Here is a 19,580-nt window from a genome sequence, read left to right as displayed (position 1 = left end):
ATATATATATATATATATTTTAGTTTATTCTCTCTTCATAAAATTGCTTAATATATCAGTCTCACGGTGCTGTGAAAGCAATTTCGTATCTTAGAAAAGTTTCTTTGTCAAATGTTTAGGTAGTTTTGATCAAAATACAGCCACTTCTCCGTGACCTTGCCCCTTTAACCCTGGCTGAGAGCTGCTGTTCATGAGAATTGTTCCGGACATGCACACTAGGTCATTCGGTTACAGAATGTATCAGTTCAAATAACATTGCCGGTATGTACTACGCTTTGAGAACGTTGCAATCAGTTTGGTATGTCTCACTTCACGATCAAGTTAAGACTTCACTGCCATGTAACAGCTTATTTCCTTTAATGATACATGTCGTGTAGCACGTGACCCGTCATTTGACGAGAGCACTTTGGAAACCTCGCTAAAACTCGCTTGAAACTCAAGCACATGGTTATTTTCCTCACCATATGCCAAGAATGATGATATGATGTGCGGTCCTTCCTGAGCAACTCATTTTCGGAGAAGTTCAGTTTTTGTGACACAGGCCTTCTTTGAAAACAAATTTGAATTCAAATCGGGCGCCAATTTTGCGGCAGAATAGCCGTGTCGCCAGCCGTAAATACTGTAGACCTATTTGGCTAACGCAATGTTGTACCCAATTCAAATCCTTGGGGCATCAAGTGTTTTGTTCTAAGTATTCCCATATCAATTAAACGTGAATGCTGCATTATAAAGCAAAAGCAATAAACAAAGAATCTTAACCCCGGGGGATCTGAATTGGGTACAACATTGGGTAAACCGAATGGGTCTATACGTCTGTGTTCGCGGCCTACCGTGTCGCAGAAATGTCATGACAAACCCACGGTCAAACCTAGGTACGAGGACTAAAATTTGCCTGACGAGGACTTTCCCCTTAAATTTTTGGCTCGCAACAAACTACCATATAGATGAAAATTTTGCGGGTTCTAATTTTTGCAGATTTTGCGGATTGACCTCGATCCGCAAAAATTAGTTCCCCCGAAAAAAAAAATCCGTAAAATAAAACGCTGCAAAAATAAACTCTCTTAATTCAATCAATAAAAAACTCCGCCACTGGGATGATATACATTGGACTTAAACATTTAAGTTATCATGATTTTTCATTAGAAAAAGCAACCAGAGCTTAGATACATACGGTAGTCTTCCGTACTGTATCGCAAACAAAAGAAATGTGTTCAGTAAGCACAGAATATGTCAAGTGTACAGCAACTCAGTACATTAGATTGGCACGAATGGGTCATCTGAAGGAACACCATATGCTAGGGCGTCTGCGATGCCACATTTTTTCCATCCATTCTCGATAATTGCTGGGTTTTACTGCATGCCGTGATTCCCATCAATCAGCCAACGCGAGCCTGAGGTAGTCACACATAAGTAACTGGAATCCCCATCCGGCAACCGCAATGTCATCGTTGTTTGGCCCAGCGTTTATCGGCTTCTCAACTTCTCCAGCATACCATCCTTGATTTTTTCTCTCATGAAATGTTAACAGGGAAGATTAACTGATACATCAAGGGGTTGGTTAAACGCAGCAGTATTTGCTGGTACAACGACTTCTGTGATGGTATCCTTCTCTAGTAGGGCTCGCATCATTATTATTCTTCCCCTTAAAGGTGTTCCACACTGTTAAGGTTTCTTCCAGTTTAATTTTCTAATTTTTCTGCTCCTTAAAGACAGAATCACAAAAATTAGTTCCCAGCCGAAATTTTAGTCATCTCGAAACGCCAAAATTTGTTTCCGCAAACCCCAAAAAATCGCCAATCCGCAAAATAAAACTCTCGCAAAATTTTCGTGCTACACCGCATCGGCACCCCCTCCCGGCTAACCGTGTAGTTTTGTACCAGCCAGCATTGCCTTAGTAAGACAACGCGTAAAAGCAAGATATAACGTACTATGCGAAAATATGGTTCACCGGCGAGGATTCGAACCCTGGTCTCCTGCGTTCAAGGCAGACGTTTGTACATAATTTTTTCTAATAGTTTTGAGAAACATGAGCTACAGGTCTGTAATTAGAAAACAAACATTCGTCTTCATTCTTATACACTGGTGTTACCAGTGAAATCGTAAATTTATCAGGCATTATGCCTGTTGTAAATGATTTATTAAATATTGACCTAAGAGGTTTTTAATTTGAGGTGCAATTCAATGGGGAATTACTTTTGGGCTAAGATCATCAATGCCTGTGCTTTTTGTTGGGTCTATTTTTAGTAATTCTTGTTCAACTTCACCTTCCGTAACAGGATTAGTAAAAAAAAAAAACTTTCACAGTTACTCTGATCATCTAAATATGATTCAAATGTTAAAGAAGAAGGTAATATTTTTTTCTGCAAGTTTAGGGCCTACGTTGGAAATTATATTCATTAAATTTATTGGCTATTTCATGTGGATCAGTTATCTCATTATTATTGTCATTAAATGAGTTTGGTAAATTTTTATAAGTTTTCTGTTTATTAATTACCTCATTTATTAAATTCCATGTTTTTCTAATATTACCCTGTGTTTGTTCAAATTTTTCTCCATAATGTTCCCTCTTTGAGATTCTAATCAAGTGATGAGCTTGTTTCGATATTGCTTATATTTAAAGGCCGATGTTCACGGTCAAGCGCATGCGCGAGCAGGCCGGCTCAAAAATAAATTGTACGGGTCGACACTAAATTCGATGCGAGCTTGTGGTGGAACAATCTGTTGAAATCGCGCCCGAATTTGGATCATCCGCTCTTCGTTCTTCACTTTTTATAATCTTTGTTTCCTGTTGTAAATATAAGTTCGATTTTTGTAAGGTTAAAAGTGTTTTAGCATCCGAAAACGACATTTTTGTCGATGAATCGCCAAAGGAGACGTCGCGGCCGACCGGCGACGGGACGTTCTGTGTACTCTCTGGAAGCAGAGAAGTTAAAGCGGACAGAGTGGAGTGGATGTAGAAATCCTGTGTGGTTAACAAGATACGTCCACCAAACGTGGACAATTGGTAAAGGGATAAGTCTGTTTAAAATAGAGAACGATTTCGCGGCACATCTGCTTTCGCTGAAAATGGCAAAGGTCACCAACTGGCTTTGGATGAACTCGCTAGGATTTTCTAGATTTCAATCGTGCTGTTTGCTCATATGGAAGTCAACTGTCAAAAACGGAGAATTCGACGGACAAACAGCATCAAACATCAGTGTTTTGCTCTGGATGGAAAACAACTGTACAACACTGAGACGCGAGGGTATAAATATGTGATCAAATGTGCGAGTTAGTTGTAGTCGTCTATTAACGGGCTCGAATAGCGGGCAGTAGAAAAAAAACCCAAAAGATTTGCGGCAAACTACAAAATCTACTGTAAGGTTTTCATTTATCTATAAAATTATGGTCATTGTGAATGGCAAACGCAGTTTTGATTTGCCACCATGGCAGAGATTTCTCAAATGCATTCCAGCATCTCGGAAGGACGCTCAGTGTTGTTGTTACTAAACGGTCGCATCGCTTCTTGAAGCTTGCGGATTTCTCGTTCTTCGCCTTCTCGCTGGTCTAATAAAATCAGGCTATCGAACGAACACACTATAGTAAGTTTATCACTGAATGCTAATGAAATACTGGATTCAGTTAAGTACGTAAGTTTGAGGGAGCTTCTCGGCTTTTCGAGCCGCGCGTAATAAAAAAAGGTCGATGCCGCGAGATATCGACATTGTACTAAAATAAAACCGTATACGTTCGCATAAGTTTATAAGTTCTGGCATTTCTTGAATGTCATGGGACATGCACGAAGCGGCGCTGCAAAAATCCACGTGTTTTACATGGACAGCCTTTTTGTTTCTTTCTGAAACGTGACCGAAACACTGGCCGGTCAGTTTTACTTTTATGCCAGCAAGTTATAAGACTTGCCCGCCGTATCCCGCCGGTATTGTGTACTTTGCTTCTGGTCCAAAAACAATTGGCTTGACAGCACTTACCTTATCGCTCGCACATGAACCGTGAAACTCTCCCTTTTTTAGTTTGTTTTCTGGTGTTGGCCATTTTTTCTAATTTTTTATATAGTTTATTTTTGTGTTTAAGAGAAAGCTGATCAGTACAACATGAAAAAAAGACAACAAGGAATATTCATACTAAGTGAATCAGCCATATTTTCATATAGGATCCTTTTTTTTTTTTTTGTATTTTTTTTTTTTTTAGGTTCTCGCAGAAATATTGTTGTTTAATTTTCGATCGAATTTTAACGCCATATAAACTCCTATATTACGCTTTGGAAACCTGTGTAATGTGCAAAAGCCTACCTACAAATGACTGAAGCCGCCGTTACAAATTGAAACGTTTAGCTGAAACTTGTGTGCAACGGCGCTGCGAAACAAGTTTCACCAGGCGTTGCACCGTGTCACATGGTCAGTTTCGTGAAACTTTTTCGAACTTCCGTTGCGAGACAAGTTTCACGGAAAGTAGAACCGCTTTCTACTTCTGCAACGGTTCGCAACGGTCGCAGTGGTGAAAAACAAGAGTTTCACCGTGTAACACCACTTCGATAAACTGGTCTCGTTCGCTGTTGCACACAAGTTTCAGCCGTAAAAGTTTCAACGTGTAACGGCGGCTTGAGTCCGCTGCATGCGTGCTGAGAAAGCCCGCGAAATCCTTCTTTCTCAAATTGCGAAAGCGAAAGCCTGGGTCTAGGGAGGATGTCCATATTTGGGTAGACAAGTAAACATCTCTTGGGGCCATCCGCGGTGATCGATCTTGGAAATATTTTACAAGATATATCTCGACCTTGATTCCTGGCACAACGAATTTACTCCCAAGATTTGTGTTTAGGAAATGGAAAACGCTGACAGTCAACCTCCGAGATGTCCGTGTGGGTTTTGGGGGTGAGCTGACAGTACCTTTGTCAAACAGCGAGGAATTTCGTACATTTTTGTACCTTAGTCTGTCCTTCATGCATTAACGTTTTATTTTTCGTGTCTAGCTCGCCACAGACCCTAAATCTGTGTTCAAAGTGCTACAAGGGTAGTAAGTTATATCTGTTGTGGTTCTCTCACTCTTTTAGTTTGTACAGGTTTTTCGATCTAGACGAATTCGAAAGGAAATTGCTTAATTATGCTCAGTTGATCTTAGCCTAAGATTTATTAATAGCTTAAAGTTTTCTTGAAGGCCCCGGTTGAAAGCTTAAGCTTAAGTTTATTTAATGGTTTGGATTTCTTGCACACAGAATTGCAAAGAAGCGGGAAAACAGAGGATAAGAATGCAGAGATTTCAGGAAAGAAAGATGAAGTTCAAACCTCGAATCGAAGTGGATCGAAACAAGATTTAGGAAAGGAGTGCTCGAGTGAGGAAATCAACGCTGAAGACCAATGCCACATGAACAGTTTAGAGTGTAATACTGTGAAAACAGAAACTGAATCATCCTCTCTGGCAAATAATTCTGAAGAGATAGAAAGAGACAAAGAACAACAAGTAGAATCAAGTAGTGCAGTAGGAAAAGATCTACCTGTTCAGAAAAAACGAAAGCGATGTTGGACATGCAAGACGAAACTTGAACTAGCTCAACGTGAACTAGGCAACTGTCGATGCAGTAAGTATATATTGGGGTTCACATGAAATCTTTATAGGTGGTTTGCAACCAATCCCTAGAGATCCAAAAGACAATAGTGTGGCAGCCATGCTGGTCCAACATGGCCGCGGCTAAGTTTCTTTTTGTATCTCCAGGGATTGGTTGCAAACCAATTTTATTATACATGTATAATAGCCATCAGCTGTTTTACAGCGATTACCAATAACACGCGACCTAACGCCTTCAAAAGACTCCGATAAAGTTGCGTTTTGGTGGACGTCAATCAAAGAAAAGCCGTTGAAATTGTTTTAAGTTCTGAGAACATTTCAAGGCAACAGAACGAAGAAATTGACAGTTTTATCCGCTGACGGATGGTAAACTTTATGAAAGTTAAATTCCAAGACAGGTTATCTAAAAAATGCGTATTGTTTGGACGAAGCCGTATTTTTTTATGAAACATTTGAAATCGCCACGCCCGACAATTGAAATCAGCGATGCGTGCAAGTGAGCAAATTATCACACGCAGTGAAAATCGAAATTTTTAATTCAAAAATACCTTTTATTTGCACTTGATCTGCCTGGAGAATGAATTTAAATAAAGTTTACCTTCTCTTAGCGAGGTAAAATTCTTAGTTTCTTGCAGGGTTACCTTGGAATCTTGTGAAAATTCAAAATAATTTCAACGGCTTTTCTTTGATTGACGTCCACCAAAACGCAAATTTATCCGACTCTTTTGAAGGCCGTAGGTCGCGTGTTATTGGTTACCGCTGTAAGGGAACATCTCCATGTTCAAGATCATGTAAATATTTTAAAAGTCATTTCCTTAGTTTTACAACCTTGTTAATCCGACCACCCCGTTATTACGACCTCATTTTCGCGGCCCGAAGGTGGTCGTATTAACGGGGTTCCACTGTAATAGGGTTTCCATATATTTTCATGTAGGCCAACTCCTGGAAGGTTTCTGTAGCGATAGATACATGTAGCTTACCGTAAGAAAAAGTCCACAGATTAATATGACATGTCTTACATCCCATATGTATTTGTTATTGAAAAATTGGAGGGTTGGTCATGTATAGGAGGGGATCACAGTTTTTAATTAGTGGTGAGAGCACTTGCTTCCCACCAATGTGACCTGGGTTCGATTCTGGACTTGGCGTCATGTGTGGGTTGAGTTTGTTGTTGGTTCTTGTCCTTACTCTGAGAGGCTTTTTCTCTGGTTACTCCGGTTTTCCCCTCTCCTCAAAAACCAACATTCCTAAATTCCAATTGGACCTGGAAAGTGTCCCCAATTAGTGCTCTGTGCTAAATACATTGACACTAAAATAAAGGCATTTAATATATACCACACAAGTGAATATAGTGCTTTTCGCACATTCTGATTGGCTAGCTCAGAGGTGATTAACCAGGTAAAATAATATTCGCCTCCAAGAAGCCAAAAGAGAATCAAAATGGCTTCCCGTTCTGCTTATTAAATAATTGCTTTGGTAAAGTTATTTTTTGGTCCGCTAGTGAAGTAAATTATATACTAAAACAATATTATTATTCATCTCAGTGTCGGTGAAAGTGGTGAAAATTTACCTTGCTTCTTACCACTTTTCACCTCCACTTCAGTGAATAACAATTATTGTTAATTATTTTTATTTTTATATACTTCAGTTTTGTTGGCAAAAATTCATAGAAATTTACCAAATTAATATTCACAAAGGTATGGCACAGTGTGCCATTACTGCCACTCTACGGGGATAAAGGATTTAATTACGCAGGATGCCCTGAAGGGGCATACCGTGTCTAAAAACGGGTCAATTTCTTTTTTTTTTTTTTTCTTCCTCGTAGCTACAAATCGGTACATTAATTTATTCATTAAACTCACCCCTCTCCTACTCGGGGTGTATTGTTCTGATTGTCTTCAACAGAAGCAGGCCAATCAAAATCCATTCTTGTCGCTTACATCGCGAGGGAGGGGACCCACTCACCCCTACCTGTGTGACGTCAACACATCATTTGATCTATTTATAAAAAACAGATTAAATTTGGCGCCATATTGTTAACATGTTCTGGACTCAAGTGTGCCGTTGTCAAACGGAAATTTCACCATTTCGAAGCGGCAAATCGAAAGAATAACTTCTAAGAAGCATTCGACATTTAAAACGGTGGAAATTGGTAAATACCTGGCGAAGGAATCGTGCTTTGTTTGACAGTCTTAGACCACGACGCGAGACTGAAAAGAGGTCATTGAGAAGCTTACGTTATCGCAATGGAATTCCCGCAATTTCCCTTGAAACCCTGAGTAACGTAACACAAGGGAAACAACGTAACGCGATCGTCGTGACTCAAACTATTCCATCAGCAAGGATAGTTTAATCAATCGGCGAAGCATACAGTTGGAATAAATGAATCAGCCCCAGCATCACGCGTAATGCCAGTATAGCAGGCATCTTGTTTTTTTTTAATTGGAAACTGTAACACTTTGAACATCAAATGTTTATATTCTTTTCCAGGTTACGTCTTCTGTCATTTGCATCGGTTACCAGAGCAGCACAACTGTGTTTTTGATCACAAAGAAAGTGGACGGCAAGAAGCAAGGAGCAAGATGGTTAGCCCTGGTCCAAAGAAAGTAGGAAGATCTTTTCAAAGGATTGATGAATAAATAATCTAGTAGATAGATGACAATTGCAGCGTTTGTCCTCTAAAAGCAGCATTGCTTTGGGATTTTTGGGGGGCACAAGTGCTAAATATTATACAACATTAACTATAAAAATTATAATAGTGTTTTAATTAAGTAATGCAGTTTACTGACAGAAGCTTGTCCACCTAGTTAATTCCCTCTGAATGAATGAATGAATGAATGAATGAATGAATGAATGAATGAATGAATGAATGAATGAATGAATGAATGAATGAATGAATGAATGAATATGAATGAATGAACGAATGAACGAACGAACGAACGAACAAATGAACGAAGGAACGAACGAACGAACGAATGAATGCAAGTTGATAGACTGCAACCAGTCTCTTTCTTCTCTTATTTTATTATTGTTATTATTATGATTGTTATAATTATAATTATTTTATTTTATTTTTGTTGGGAATGCAAGCAGGAAGAAGCACTAGCACTCCTCCCTCTCCCCAGTCTCTCTTTGTTTTTGCTGTTAATTTTACGTACGTTATTCATTTCAATACTTGATTTTAGGCAGTAAACATGTTTCAGCTTGTGTATAAGATCTGAAGAAGATAGAGTACGACTTAGCTTCTAGCAAGTTGAAATCAAATTCCAACTTATGGTGACCGGTCAGGTGGAAAATGGGGACTCTAGGGCCAGTTTAACAGTTTCTCCACAAAAGTAGAAGTAATTTTTAAAGTAAATTGAATGTTAATAAATGATTACCGGTAGGCCAATTAGCTCTAATTAAGCAAACAGAAAACATTATCAGATAAGAAAATAATATACCATCATCATAATTAAGGACAATGGTATAGCATATACACTGGTTATTTGGTGAGGTGCACATAAACATCTGTGACACATGTCAAGACCCACATTGAATTGGTTGATCATGATCGTATATAAAAGTGAACCTCCTTTTACGAAGTACACACTGTTCTTGCCAGGTCTATCAGGTCATCACCAAATACAGTTAGAGCATATAATTTATCTGCCATAACTTGGCTTCCTCCTTCCAGGGTAGGTGAAGGGTAATTTCATCAAAGACATGACTTATGTGGCTCCATGACTATTCAAATGCACACTTTATCCAGAGAGTGAATTTCTTGGCATAATACTTTTTTTTCTTTAAATTCTTGTCTGGTTACTACATCTAGCCTATTACAGTCTATATCTTATTAGTGTATATTTTTAGCAGACCCCTGGGAGAAATCAGAGGATCCTTTAACATCCTGTTAATAGCCAACAAGATTCTTGTACAATGCTTCCCAGGATCCTAGTAAATGGAAAAATTTGACTGTTAGGATGGTAGCCAGCCTCCAAGTTCTACTGATCTTATAACCGTTCCATACCAATAGTTTAGTCACCAGTTGGCACAACTTGAGGCCATACCATAAATCCTCACCTGGCACACTTAGAGGACATCTCCTTTGAAGTATTCCATTGATTATTTTTAATGTTATGGGGTAAGAGTACAGCAAGAATTTTGGGGGCACTGGCAATTAGAGGGTGCTTATGTGAAGTGGGGGGGGGGGGAGGGGGGGGGGGCGAACTTATTCAAAGATTTAAGGAACAATACTTAGGATATATCTAAATCTGGACCTAGGTAACTTTTTAAGGGTCTGTAAACCTTGTAAAATTGTGTAAGTTTTGGTAGGATCCTACGTGGGAAATTAGCCTGCAGAACAGGCCTTATTTTTTTGCGTTTTTTAAGTGAGTGGATTCAAGCATGAGGTGAGCGTGGAGCGCGAGTCATGTTTTTCGCAGCCCTTTCATCATGCATGACTCGTGCTTGCCTCTGCTCGCCTGAAAATGCACAAAATGGCACCTGTTCTGCAGGCTATGGGAAATTGATCTTAAAATTGGATTTTACACTACCCCACAAGATCGCATCGTATAGGATCCAATAAGGTCCTTTTTACATGATCTTATCTTTATTTTATTTAATATAATTTGGGGATTTACTGGATCCTTGGATAAAGCATTCTACAAGGTACTACAGTGTATTAGGATCTTAAGAACCTGGGCCCAGTTGCATAAAGGCATATTAGAGGGGAAGTATCATGCAAATTAATTTTTTATTGGTGTCTTTTCAAAACCCAAAAACATTTGTTTGTCAACAGAAGCAACAAAAATAATTGTCTAGGTTTTTTTTTTTTTTTTTTTAATTAGCACCTCAGTGCAATGAAACGGTCGATTTGTGCACCAGCTAGAAACAGAGCAGGTCAGAATGGATTGAAACTTGAAAAATGTTAGACTAACGTTTTTCAAGTTCTCGCATAATTTTTTTGTTTCCAGAGAGGGCTAGTACAGATCACAAGTTGTTCCTTTCAAGAATTGAGTTGAGATCTTTCCTCTCATTGTTCTAGAATTATTGTGTCACTTAGTGAAGGCCTTCTTTCACCACTTTTAACAAAAGAGGTCAAAAACGCCATGACACTTTAATTCCCTTTTAAGATAAAGTGGGAGTTTTCTGCAGTTGTTCCCTTCATTCTAAAGTAATTTCCATCTGGTCTTGCCAACTTTATTGCACTATAATTTTATTATAGGCTGGTGAAAGCAACTGTATATTAAAGTTCTGTTCAAGAAATGTAATTTTTTAATTTTCATATAATGGGTTCTATTAATAGTGATTCTAAGTACATTGAAATAGACATTGTTTTAACAGCTATTATGGTTGTAAAGATCATGTTACTTAAAACAGCTCATCTGCTTTATGTGTGAGTAGTATTTTGAATATAATTTTATTTGAATAGTCTGATCTCAAAAATTGCCAATCAGATTTAATGAAGAATAGGCCTTATAACGGTTTTCGACGCCATTTTGACGAGTAGGCAAACAGGCTTGAAATAACAGTGTTTCTATGAAAATCCGATGTGAAATAATTTTCATTAAACATCGCTTCTGAAAAATTCATGAATAGGAAATTTTTGGCATTAGGAAAAGGATTTTAAGAAAAAAATTGGAGGGATGTAGCTGTGCCAGAAAGCGTTCAGTCTTGTTTTGAACTTTCCATACATTTGTCTGTATAGCGAACCAGCCGTGAACTGCTACTAAAAATGGTTCGCGGGAAAAAGTACAGGGAAGTGTATGGAAAGTTCGAAACACGACTGGACGCTTTCTGGCACAGCTACATCCCTCCAATTTTTTTCTTAAAATCCTTTTCCTGGTGCCAAAAGTTTCCAATAAATTTCATGAATTTTTCAAAAGTGATGTTTTATGAAAATAATTTGACATCAGATTTCCATACAAACACTGTTATTTCAAGCCTGTTTGCCTACTCGTCAAAATGGCGTCGAAAACCGTGATAAGGCCTATTAGGCCATTTTGACGAGTAGGCAAACAGGCTTGAAATAACAGTGTTTGTATGGAAATCCAAAGTCAAATAATTTTCATAAAACATCGTTTCTGAACAATTCATGAATTGAAAGGTTTTGGCATTAGGAAAAGGATTTTAAGAAAAAAAATTGGAGGGATGTAGCAGTGCCAGAAAGCATCCAGTCGAGTTTTGAATTTTCCATACATTTGTCTGTAGCTAACCAGCCGTGAACTGCTGCTAAAAATAGTTCGCGGGAAAAAATACAGGGAAATGTATGGAAAGTGCAAAACACAACTGGATGCTTTCTGGCACTTCCACAATTCTCCAATTTTTTCCAGTATTCTTTTTAAAATTCAGGCTTCCATATGCATGGCTCTCTGTCATAGAAATAAAAATTGTTGTCAAACCCTGAACTCTAACAAAACAGTGTTTAATTTGTGTTGTAAGGGAAGCTCTTGTTTGTCAACAAGTAATTTCTCAAGTTTTGTGTGATCAGACAGCATTTGCTATGGGTCGGTTACTCGTCAGTCACTTTCAAAGTGTTGGGCAGATTCAGGAAAAGGACAATTGAGTTTCAGGAGACAATTCCCCCTCTGAAAATGGTAGGCATGTATTACTAAGAACCTACAGGTAACTCCAAAGCAGTTGCCTTGATGAAAATGTCATTCTACACTTGACCTTTTCCCTACAATAACTGTAGGAATTGCATTTATTTTATAAACAAACAAAGTTTGTCACCCTAGCTTTGAAAGAACCAGTTTCCTTTCAGCTATATTTCCTCTCTGAAATGTAGAATTTGGAACTTTAAGCCTGTGATTAACAAGTAAGCAAGCTTTATAAGAACAACTCTCGTGTTCATCACTTCCTTGCCTCTAATGAAATTTAGCAGCAAATATAACCTCAGTCTGTAAACATTTTGGTCTCCACAAATTATGTAGATCTGTTCTGTGCACGTACCATGCCTACGCTTTCTCAAAGGTTTTGCATGCTGTCATCATACACCATCAATAATAGGTAGCTCTCCATACCGGGTCAGAGTGCTGACGTCACAACCATTTTTTAGTAAGAGAGCAGTAAGACAAGGAATAGAGCGTAATTTCTTATTTTTAATAAGGTTTTTAAAGCCTACGTTTGCAGTAGAACCCCACTACCTTGAACTCCCAAGGGCAACAAAAATAGTTCGAATAAGTGGGGTGGGTGTTAAATTTCAAGTATCCTGTTAATTAATAATATACAATTTTGTAGTTACTGAGATTAAGTTGTAAGACATAATTTAATTTTAAAGGAGCATTTGTTGAATTACAATTATTGTATGTGTGCAATATGCATCTTTGAAGGTTACCATTGAACTTTGTCCCTCTGGAAACAGAACACCCTAGCCTGCTTTATCCACATTGACAAGATGTTTGTTCGTCATTGTGTTCCCATATAGTGTATCTCAATAACAATGATTATCATTATGATATTATTAATAAAGATTTAAATTAAAGACTTCATCACAGCAATCAGCTATGTTCTCAGGGTATAAAAATTGAGCCAAGGGAAAGTAAAATTAATTAGAGTCCGTAGAGAGTCCAAGTTAGCTGATAGTACATGTACATTAAATGCATGAAAGAATGGGGTCAAATCCAGGGGCAATCAGTTAGTGTTTGAGTTAGTGGGAAGTTAGAGTTAAGTACAACTACCAGTAACGAAGTTCAAGTTAGTGGGATTCTACTGTATTCAAAAATTCAGTTACAAAAGTCATTTTCCATCCGCATGTTGGTGTTGCTGATTACAATTCAGATTTTCGTTCTATTTTTAGCAGTTCAACTTCAAATATCAGGGTGGCTCCACCTGAAAAGGAAATGCAGTTGGAAATCATGTCAAAAACTTCTGGATAAAAGCGTCAATACTAAATGGTCTGTGTGGTAGAAACCAAAAGGAAAAGAGGGTGGGGATTCATGGGCACGGGACATTGAGCACTGAGGAAGAAGGTGCAGAGTGCCTGCCATTAAGCTACTGCTGTCACTGTTAATTGTTGCTCCCTAATTAATCAAACGAGCAAATACAACTTCTCTGTCAATTGTCTTGCTTTGAAATTGTCCAATCACTAAAACTGCCATGGGTTCTTGTATTTTATTTGCTTACCAGGAATCTTTGGAGGGGCTCCTCTTTCCCCATAACCTGAGTAAAGAGACAACAATATTAAAACAATGAAAATAAAAACAACTTAAATGGACAAGATCTATTCATGAAACACTGGGCCCTAATTCAGGGTTCAGGCCTGCTTTTTTTGGACCAAAACTTAAATTCAAGGGCTTAATCAAGATAGACCTTCCAAGAACACAGGTCCAAAGTTTCAAGGGCACTAAGCACTGTTTATAGAAATAACTTTCATTGTTAACACAAATTTCTCAGGTTTTTTTTTTTTTTTTTTCAGAGAAACTTAAGTCAACAACACAGTTGGGGATTTTCAGCAAGACTATCATAACTGTTTTTTTATTATTATTATTATTATTGGCTTGGCATTATTGAAATTACTCCAGATAACCGCTATTCAATATATAAATAGTTGATTGCTTTTCTTGAAAATGCAAGCACCCTAGCTACACAAAAGATACCGATGCTTGACTGATTTCTTTTGGTCACAACCACAAAATAATGTTCCACTTGGCTTAGTTAGTCTCGTACACAAAAGAAATGAGTTCAGTGTTGGTAACATTCTTTTGTGCAGGTCGCTTCCATTTTGAAGAAAAGTAATATTTACCCATTTCTTGTTTATATTTGTTCAAAAACTAAATACAGTTGAGCCTCCTGTAAGCGGACACCCTTGGCACCAAAAAAAGTGCCCACTTAAGAGAAGTGTCCGCTTCTTAGTATAGGAGGTTAAAAATGCAGTGTTTGACTATGTAGCTGAGAACATGACCAAGTGTCCACTTATGAGAGGTCTCTGCCTACGGTAGATGTCCGTTAGCGGAGGTTTGACTGTACGCAACTAAGTTTGTTACAGTACAGCTTCTCTGGAGCAGTTTCAATTTCAAAGCACAAAAGGCACTGTACGATAGTCTTCCTTAAAACTCCTCAACTTTACTGTACCCACATAATTTCACATTTGCTTAAATTTGAAATATGGAATCAATAACAGGAATAACAATTACTGCACAGTTTCCAAGACTGTACTTTGACAGGCAATAAACTTGGAAATTTCAAAGTGAAAGACTTTCATGCATGCCCTTACAAGGTGGTCCTAAATACATATTAAGGTAGCAAGCATTTAGACTTACCAAGATCTGATGGAATAACCAGCTTTCTCTTCTCTCCCTCACACATACTAACAACAACAAAATTAAGTCGGCTTAAAATTATCATGAGTGAATACTTACAGTAGCTGTCATTGTGTGTACACTGTGTATAAAAATATTAAGTCTTCAAATGAACCACTTACAGTTAAGTAAGGGATGTTGCTCAAGCTGAATATTTATGTGTCTACTCAAATTTTAGAGCCGATAAAATTTTGTCGGTAATGTGTAATTTTGTGGTAATAGGTGGTGTCTTCGATAAACCACCTATACCAGACAAAACACTTGTTGATTGAGGGGTGTCCAAAGTTTTTAAGCAGTATGCAGAAAACATAACTTTGGATATATCGTGCATGACCGAGTAAAATGACCTACAGTAAAATTCTGAAGAAAGAACCTGATGGGTATTTTTCAGTTAACAAAAAATTTAATAAAACAGTTTTTTTCTAAACATTGCCTAAATTGCTTCCTTCAAAGTGCTAAACCATTAAGGTCAATATTGGTTTAATTGTCACTTACTTCAAAAGACCTTGATCCCAACCTAATAATAATAAAAAATAATAATAAACAATTAACTAAAGGTAATTTTTAAAGGTGTACCACAAAACAATACATAATAAATGGACAATCAGCCCCAACTGACTAAGTGCTCCGATGAATCATTCAGATTTCCAACCTTTAATCACTTGTCCAACACCCAAGGTAAACACAAATGGTTCACCGCGAGGAATGCTGCTGTCAAACTCCGTTCCATCATCCAATTTTCCCTGAGAATTTAACGTGATTTGAAAATGTCAATTGGAAAGTTAAAGGCAAAGGTTGCGATTTTTCATTAGACTAAGAGTGGAGAAAACTGATAGTCATTTAAATTATGCACCAACTAACCCCAATTAAAAACTAGTAATAATCAAAGATTAAGGATGGCATTCGATGATCTCGATAGCAGGCTCTCTCTCCTTTGTGATGTCATCTGCCCCTAAAAAATCTCTGGCGGATGCCAGATACACATCCCAAGATCCATCCATTTACTGAATGAACATTGTCCCACACAATCTTGACTCCAATTCGTATAAGGAGTGCGTTCTTCCTATTTCGAACACAATAAATTCCTTCATATAAACTCTAAAGGTGTAACCCACCCCTGCCAAAGTTTATTACTTTCATACTGGTTTTGGTCTCAAATTGTCTGTTTTTGTTTTCTTTTGTTTTCAATGAAATACTGCAAGAAACAAACAGGCATATCCACCTCTTTTTGTCATCAAAGTCAAAGGAGAAAAACAGGAGAGAGAGAGAGAAACCAAGATTCCCCAGTAGTGTCGTGTCAGGTCTGAACAATGGCCCGAGGTATGAAAATTATGGGTATGGAAAATGGCATTATTTTGGGCTGAAATAGGGTCAGGGTTTGAAGAATTGCACAGCATCCCATTAGCCTGTGTGGCAAGTGTATTAAAAATATATAGGGTGCAATGAAAGCATGGAGCTCGAGGAAGGGAGACACGTCAGACTCGCGCGCCCTATGTTTTTCATGCACCTGATATGCAGGCTAGCATCCCATCTACCCCCAGAAGGGAGAGTCGCAAGGACTCCCATATAAAAGTGGCGGAGGAGATTGTCAGAAATTTTGAAAAGAAACTCTAAAAGGTACCAGAATTCTGTTTAGTGGGCATAACCTGAACAACTTTTTACCCCTAAGAGGTACCAAGTCAGTTGACCGACATTTTTTCTTCTCATATTGTTTGGCTCAATACCCTAAAGGGTACCACCATACCCCTGATGGAAATCATTTTAGATTTTAGCACCCTAAGGGGTACCAAACCATGAATTTAAACCCTTAAAAGGTACGATGATCAACCCCACCACTTTTATATGGGAGCCCCGCACCGGGAAGAGAGTGCTAGTACGGTCTGGGAAAAAGAGGCAGGGGGCCTGCAGGTTAGGATGCCAGAAAGCAACTACAGTACTTCAGCTCTCTCATGGATTGGATGCACAGGGTTACCCCAACAATCAGCTGGTTTTTACATTTCTGCAGGGAGAGAGAGACAACATGACCTGCCCCTAGTAAGTGAACAAATAGGGGCCAACCACATCAGGAGGGCTGGCCTTGTAGGCAAGACGACTACAGTACATGGCAAAATCTCAGCCGGTCCACTCCGAGAGGGGAGAGATGTTCTTGTATCAATGTTAACTACGGCTGGTCAAATTAAACAAGACTTTACATGTCATGCAAGATTATATACCCACTTACAGTATAGTGCATATGCAAAGTATCGCCACCTTTGGATCGCTTCGAACAGTTTTCCACTCTCTTCTTCACTCCGATCTGCAGTTTCTTTGTGTTCTTTTTGTTCGCTGCCAGCACATGACTCGCCAAGGTTAGAAGCGTGAATGCTGCTAAAATACTACACAAAAGGCGCATTGCACAGCCAGCTGAGAAAAAAAAAATTGCTTTGGAGATTAAGGTAAACGAAAGATGTGGGAGAATTAAGTACAAAATCAAGTTCCCGCAGGAATATTCAGGTATTCAGAGACGATATAAATCGGCGTGCTGCCACGACACGAGACGATCTCAGTGACCTGGGTACTAATGTCATTTGTGTTACAGGGAAGGGGAGGGAAGTAAATTGACAACTATGGACAGCGCTGTTTCAAAGAAAGTTTTCTTGAGTTTCATTGACAACAATTTGGAAATACACGATCAGTTGGATGGATCTTTTTCTTTTTTTCTAAGTTATTTTTCACCCTCTTGCAACCCTGCAGAATCAAGCTGAATCAAGGAAGTTTCATGATGGCGGGAGTATATAAAATGCAGAAGTTCCCTGAATTTTCAAATGACCTGCCTTGATAAACCGCTCTTCCATGACCACCCTGAACATAAGAACACATTTTAAAGAGAAGCCAGCGACGATGACTCTTTCAGGGGTTGCTTAATCTTCTCAGTATCATTACTATTATTTATTTATTATCTCAAGTAAATTTTTCTATGCATGGTTGGTGGGGGGAGGGGGGGAATTAAGGCTTGTTTTTATTTGTTCAAACTCGTTCACGACAAAACGACTTAAAATGGCATTGAGCTAAATGTTTAGCTGCACATATCCAGCAAAACCGGGCTTTAGTTACCCTTGGCAAGGTGTATAGCACAAGTGCTAGTGGGGCTGAGCATTAAACTTCACAAAGAAATAGTTTAAATTCAAAATAATACGGTTAAAAATCCAAACTGACAGTAAGCAAAAGTAGGCACTTGAATAATCCTAAGGCACTGCTATATTGTACAGTTGATCTGCAGCATAATGATGGTATGGGAATCATCCAAATCTCTTCTTTTCACTTTGCTGTTCAATAAAAGGGATACGGTGTAACTGACTCAATGAATGGTTACATTTTTCACTGCCTTCCATCAGAATAGCAGAGTCTTAGAAGACAACTTTAGAAGTTTTGCTAAACAATGTAAAATAGGCCATGTTACAGTTGTGTGCTAAGTGACCTGGCCTTGGATATTTGTAAGCGAGGCTGGGGGTGACCTTGTTTTGATACAAACCTCACTGCTTTTCATATGTAGACCATGTTGTTCTTATGCTAACTACCCTGCATTTACATGTGAAAGAAATGAGGTTTGTATCAAAACAAGGTCACCCCCAGCCTCGCTTACAATCCAAGGCCAGGTCACTTAACATACAACTGTAAAATGGCCTATTGCCACATTCCATTGGTTGGCAACACAATTCTGGTCAATTACTGCACACAGTAAAAACCAATCACTAGTTGGGTTTTGAAGTTGAGACTTAAGTTGTTATATTTGACAAGCACAGAAAAGGTACAGAACTTTCAGTTTTACTGACAGCTTAGCAGCTTGTTGCTGCAAGCATAAGGTTTTTAAAGCTTTCAAAAAGAACACGGTCAAGCGATGTGCAATTTGTCAACAAACTGGTAGAAATACATGTAAAAGTTTTGAAGCTTTCTTTATATTTTCATTGAATGTTTCTTGTTTTCATACCATGGATTGAATGCCTAGTAAATAAAAGTCATGTCAAACAGCTTTTAGACTACACCACCAATCTCTAATAACCAGACTACTATTGTTTTCAACTTGCCAATTCAATTCAATTCAATTTTTATTTTTCACACGTACAACGAGATTCAATACAATACATAAAAAAAAAAACAATAAACATTTGTATTACAAAGGAGGATTAAAAGGAATTAGGATAAATTTGTTTGGTTTAGTGTGAGCAGTGCCCAAAGGAGCATGCTGCTTTCGAGTTGGGCACTGCTTACGATGGAAGAGAAAATTATTTCAGTGTAAGAGAAAATTATTTGGAAAGGTTTGAAAAAGAAAAAAGAGCGTGTTTAGCGAACGGATGACGGTGACGAACTCTACATTACTTTTGGTTTATAAGCAAATTTTTCCTGTATTTGGTTTTAAACGAAGAAGCGGAGTTTGATTGCTTAATGTTACAGCCTATTGTTTCCCATCTTTGTGATGCTGCGAAGTGTGTTTACCGTACTTAGTACGTATTTTTGGTCTGCTAAAATTTTGTCGAGATGAAAATCGGGTATTGTACGAGTGCCGAGAGGATGCTGTGGAAATAGAGTTTGCAAAAACAGGACATATTTGATCATTTATTATTTTGAACGTGAAAATGGCAACCTTGAGTTTGAATGCATTGTCAATGGTTAGAATTCCCAGTAGATTGAAGTGAACAGTGTCATTTTCTCTTTTGTGAGCAAAGAATATATTTTTTACACATTTGTTTTGAGCGGTGCAAA

The 19,580-nt window shown here is 38.2% G+C and overlaps 2 protein-coding genes across 3 annotated transcripts; one reads left to right on the top strand and one right to left on the bottom strand.

Moving 5' to 3' along the window:
* Nucleotides 1-4,685: 4,685 nt before the first annotated feature.
* LOC146455205 (AN1-type zinc finger protein 3-like) lies at nt 4,686-10,860 on the top strand. 2 transcript variants are annotated; one of them, XM_085094524.1, is made up of 4 exons: nt 4,686-4,868; nt 4,967-5,010; nt 5,210-5,572; nt 8,050-10,860. In XM_085094524.1, the coding sequence occupies exons 1-4, from the start codon at nt 4,819-4,821 to the stop codon at nt 8,196-8,198; spliced, it is 606 nt and encodes a 201-aa protein (XP_084950650.1). In that variant the 5' UTR covers nt 4,686-4,818; the 3' UTR covers nt 8,199-10,860. The 2 variants fall into 2 exon arrangements, with proteins under 2 accessions (XP_084950650.1, XP_084950651.1); XM_085094525.1 differs by having other exon boundaries at nt 4,687-4,868; nt 4,967-5,007.
* Nucleotides 10,861-12,621: 1,761 nt separating this feature from the next.
* LOC146455204 (peptidyl-prolyl cis-trans isomerase FKBP2-like) lies at nt 12,622-17,388 on the bottom strand. The gene is made up of 6 exons (XM_085094522.1): nt 17,062-17,388; nt 15,493-15,583; nt 15,336-15,357; nt 14,802-14,848; nt 13,666-13,701; nt 12,622-13,371 (listed from the first exon to the last, which is right to left on the bottom strand). The coding sequence occupies exons 1-6, from the start codon at nt 17,230-17,232 to the stop codon at nt 13,310-13,312; spliced, it is 429 nt and encodes a 142-aa protein (XP_084950648.1). The 5' UTR covers nt 17,233-17,388; the 3' UTR covers nt 12,622-13,309.
* Nucleotides 17,389-19,580: the final 2,192 nt, after the last annotated feature.

This window comes from Pavona decussata, unplaced genomic scaffold, assembly GCF_977016875.1.
Source record: "Pavona decussata unplaced genomic scaffold, jaPavDecu1.1 SCAFFOLD_281, whole genome shotgun sequence".
Classification (NCBI taxonomy): domain Eukaryota; kingdom Metazoa; phylum Cnidaria; class Anthozoa; order Scleractinia; family Agariciidae; genus Pavona; species Pavona decussata.
The sequence above is the reverse complement of the archived record's forward strand: the minus strand, read 5'-3'. Positions and strand labels throughout refer to the sequence as shown.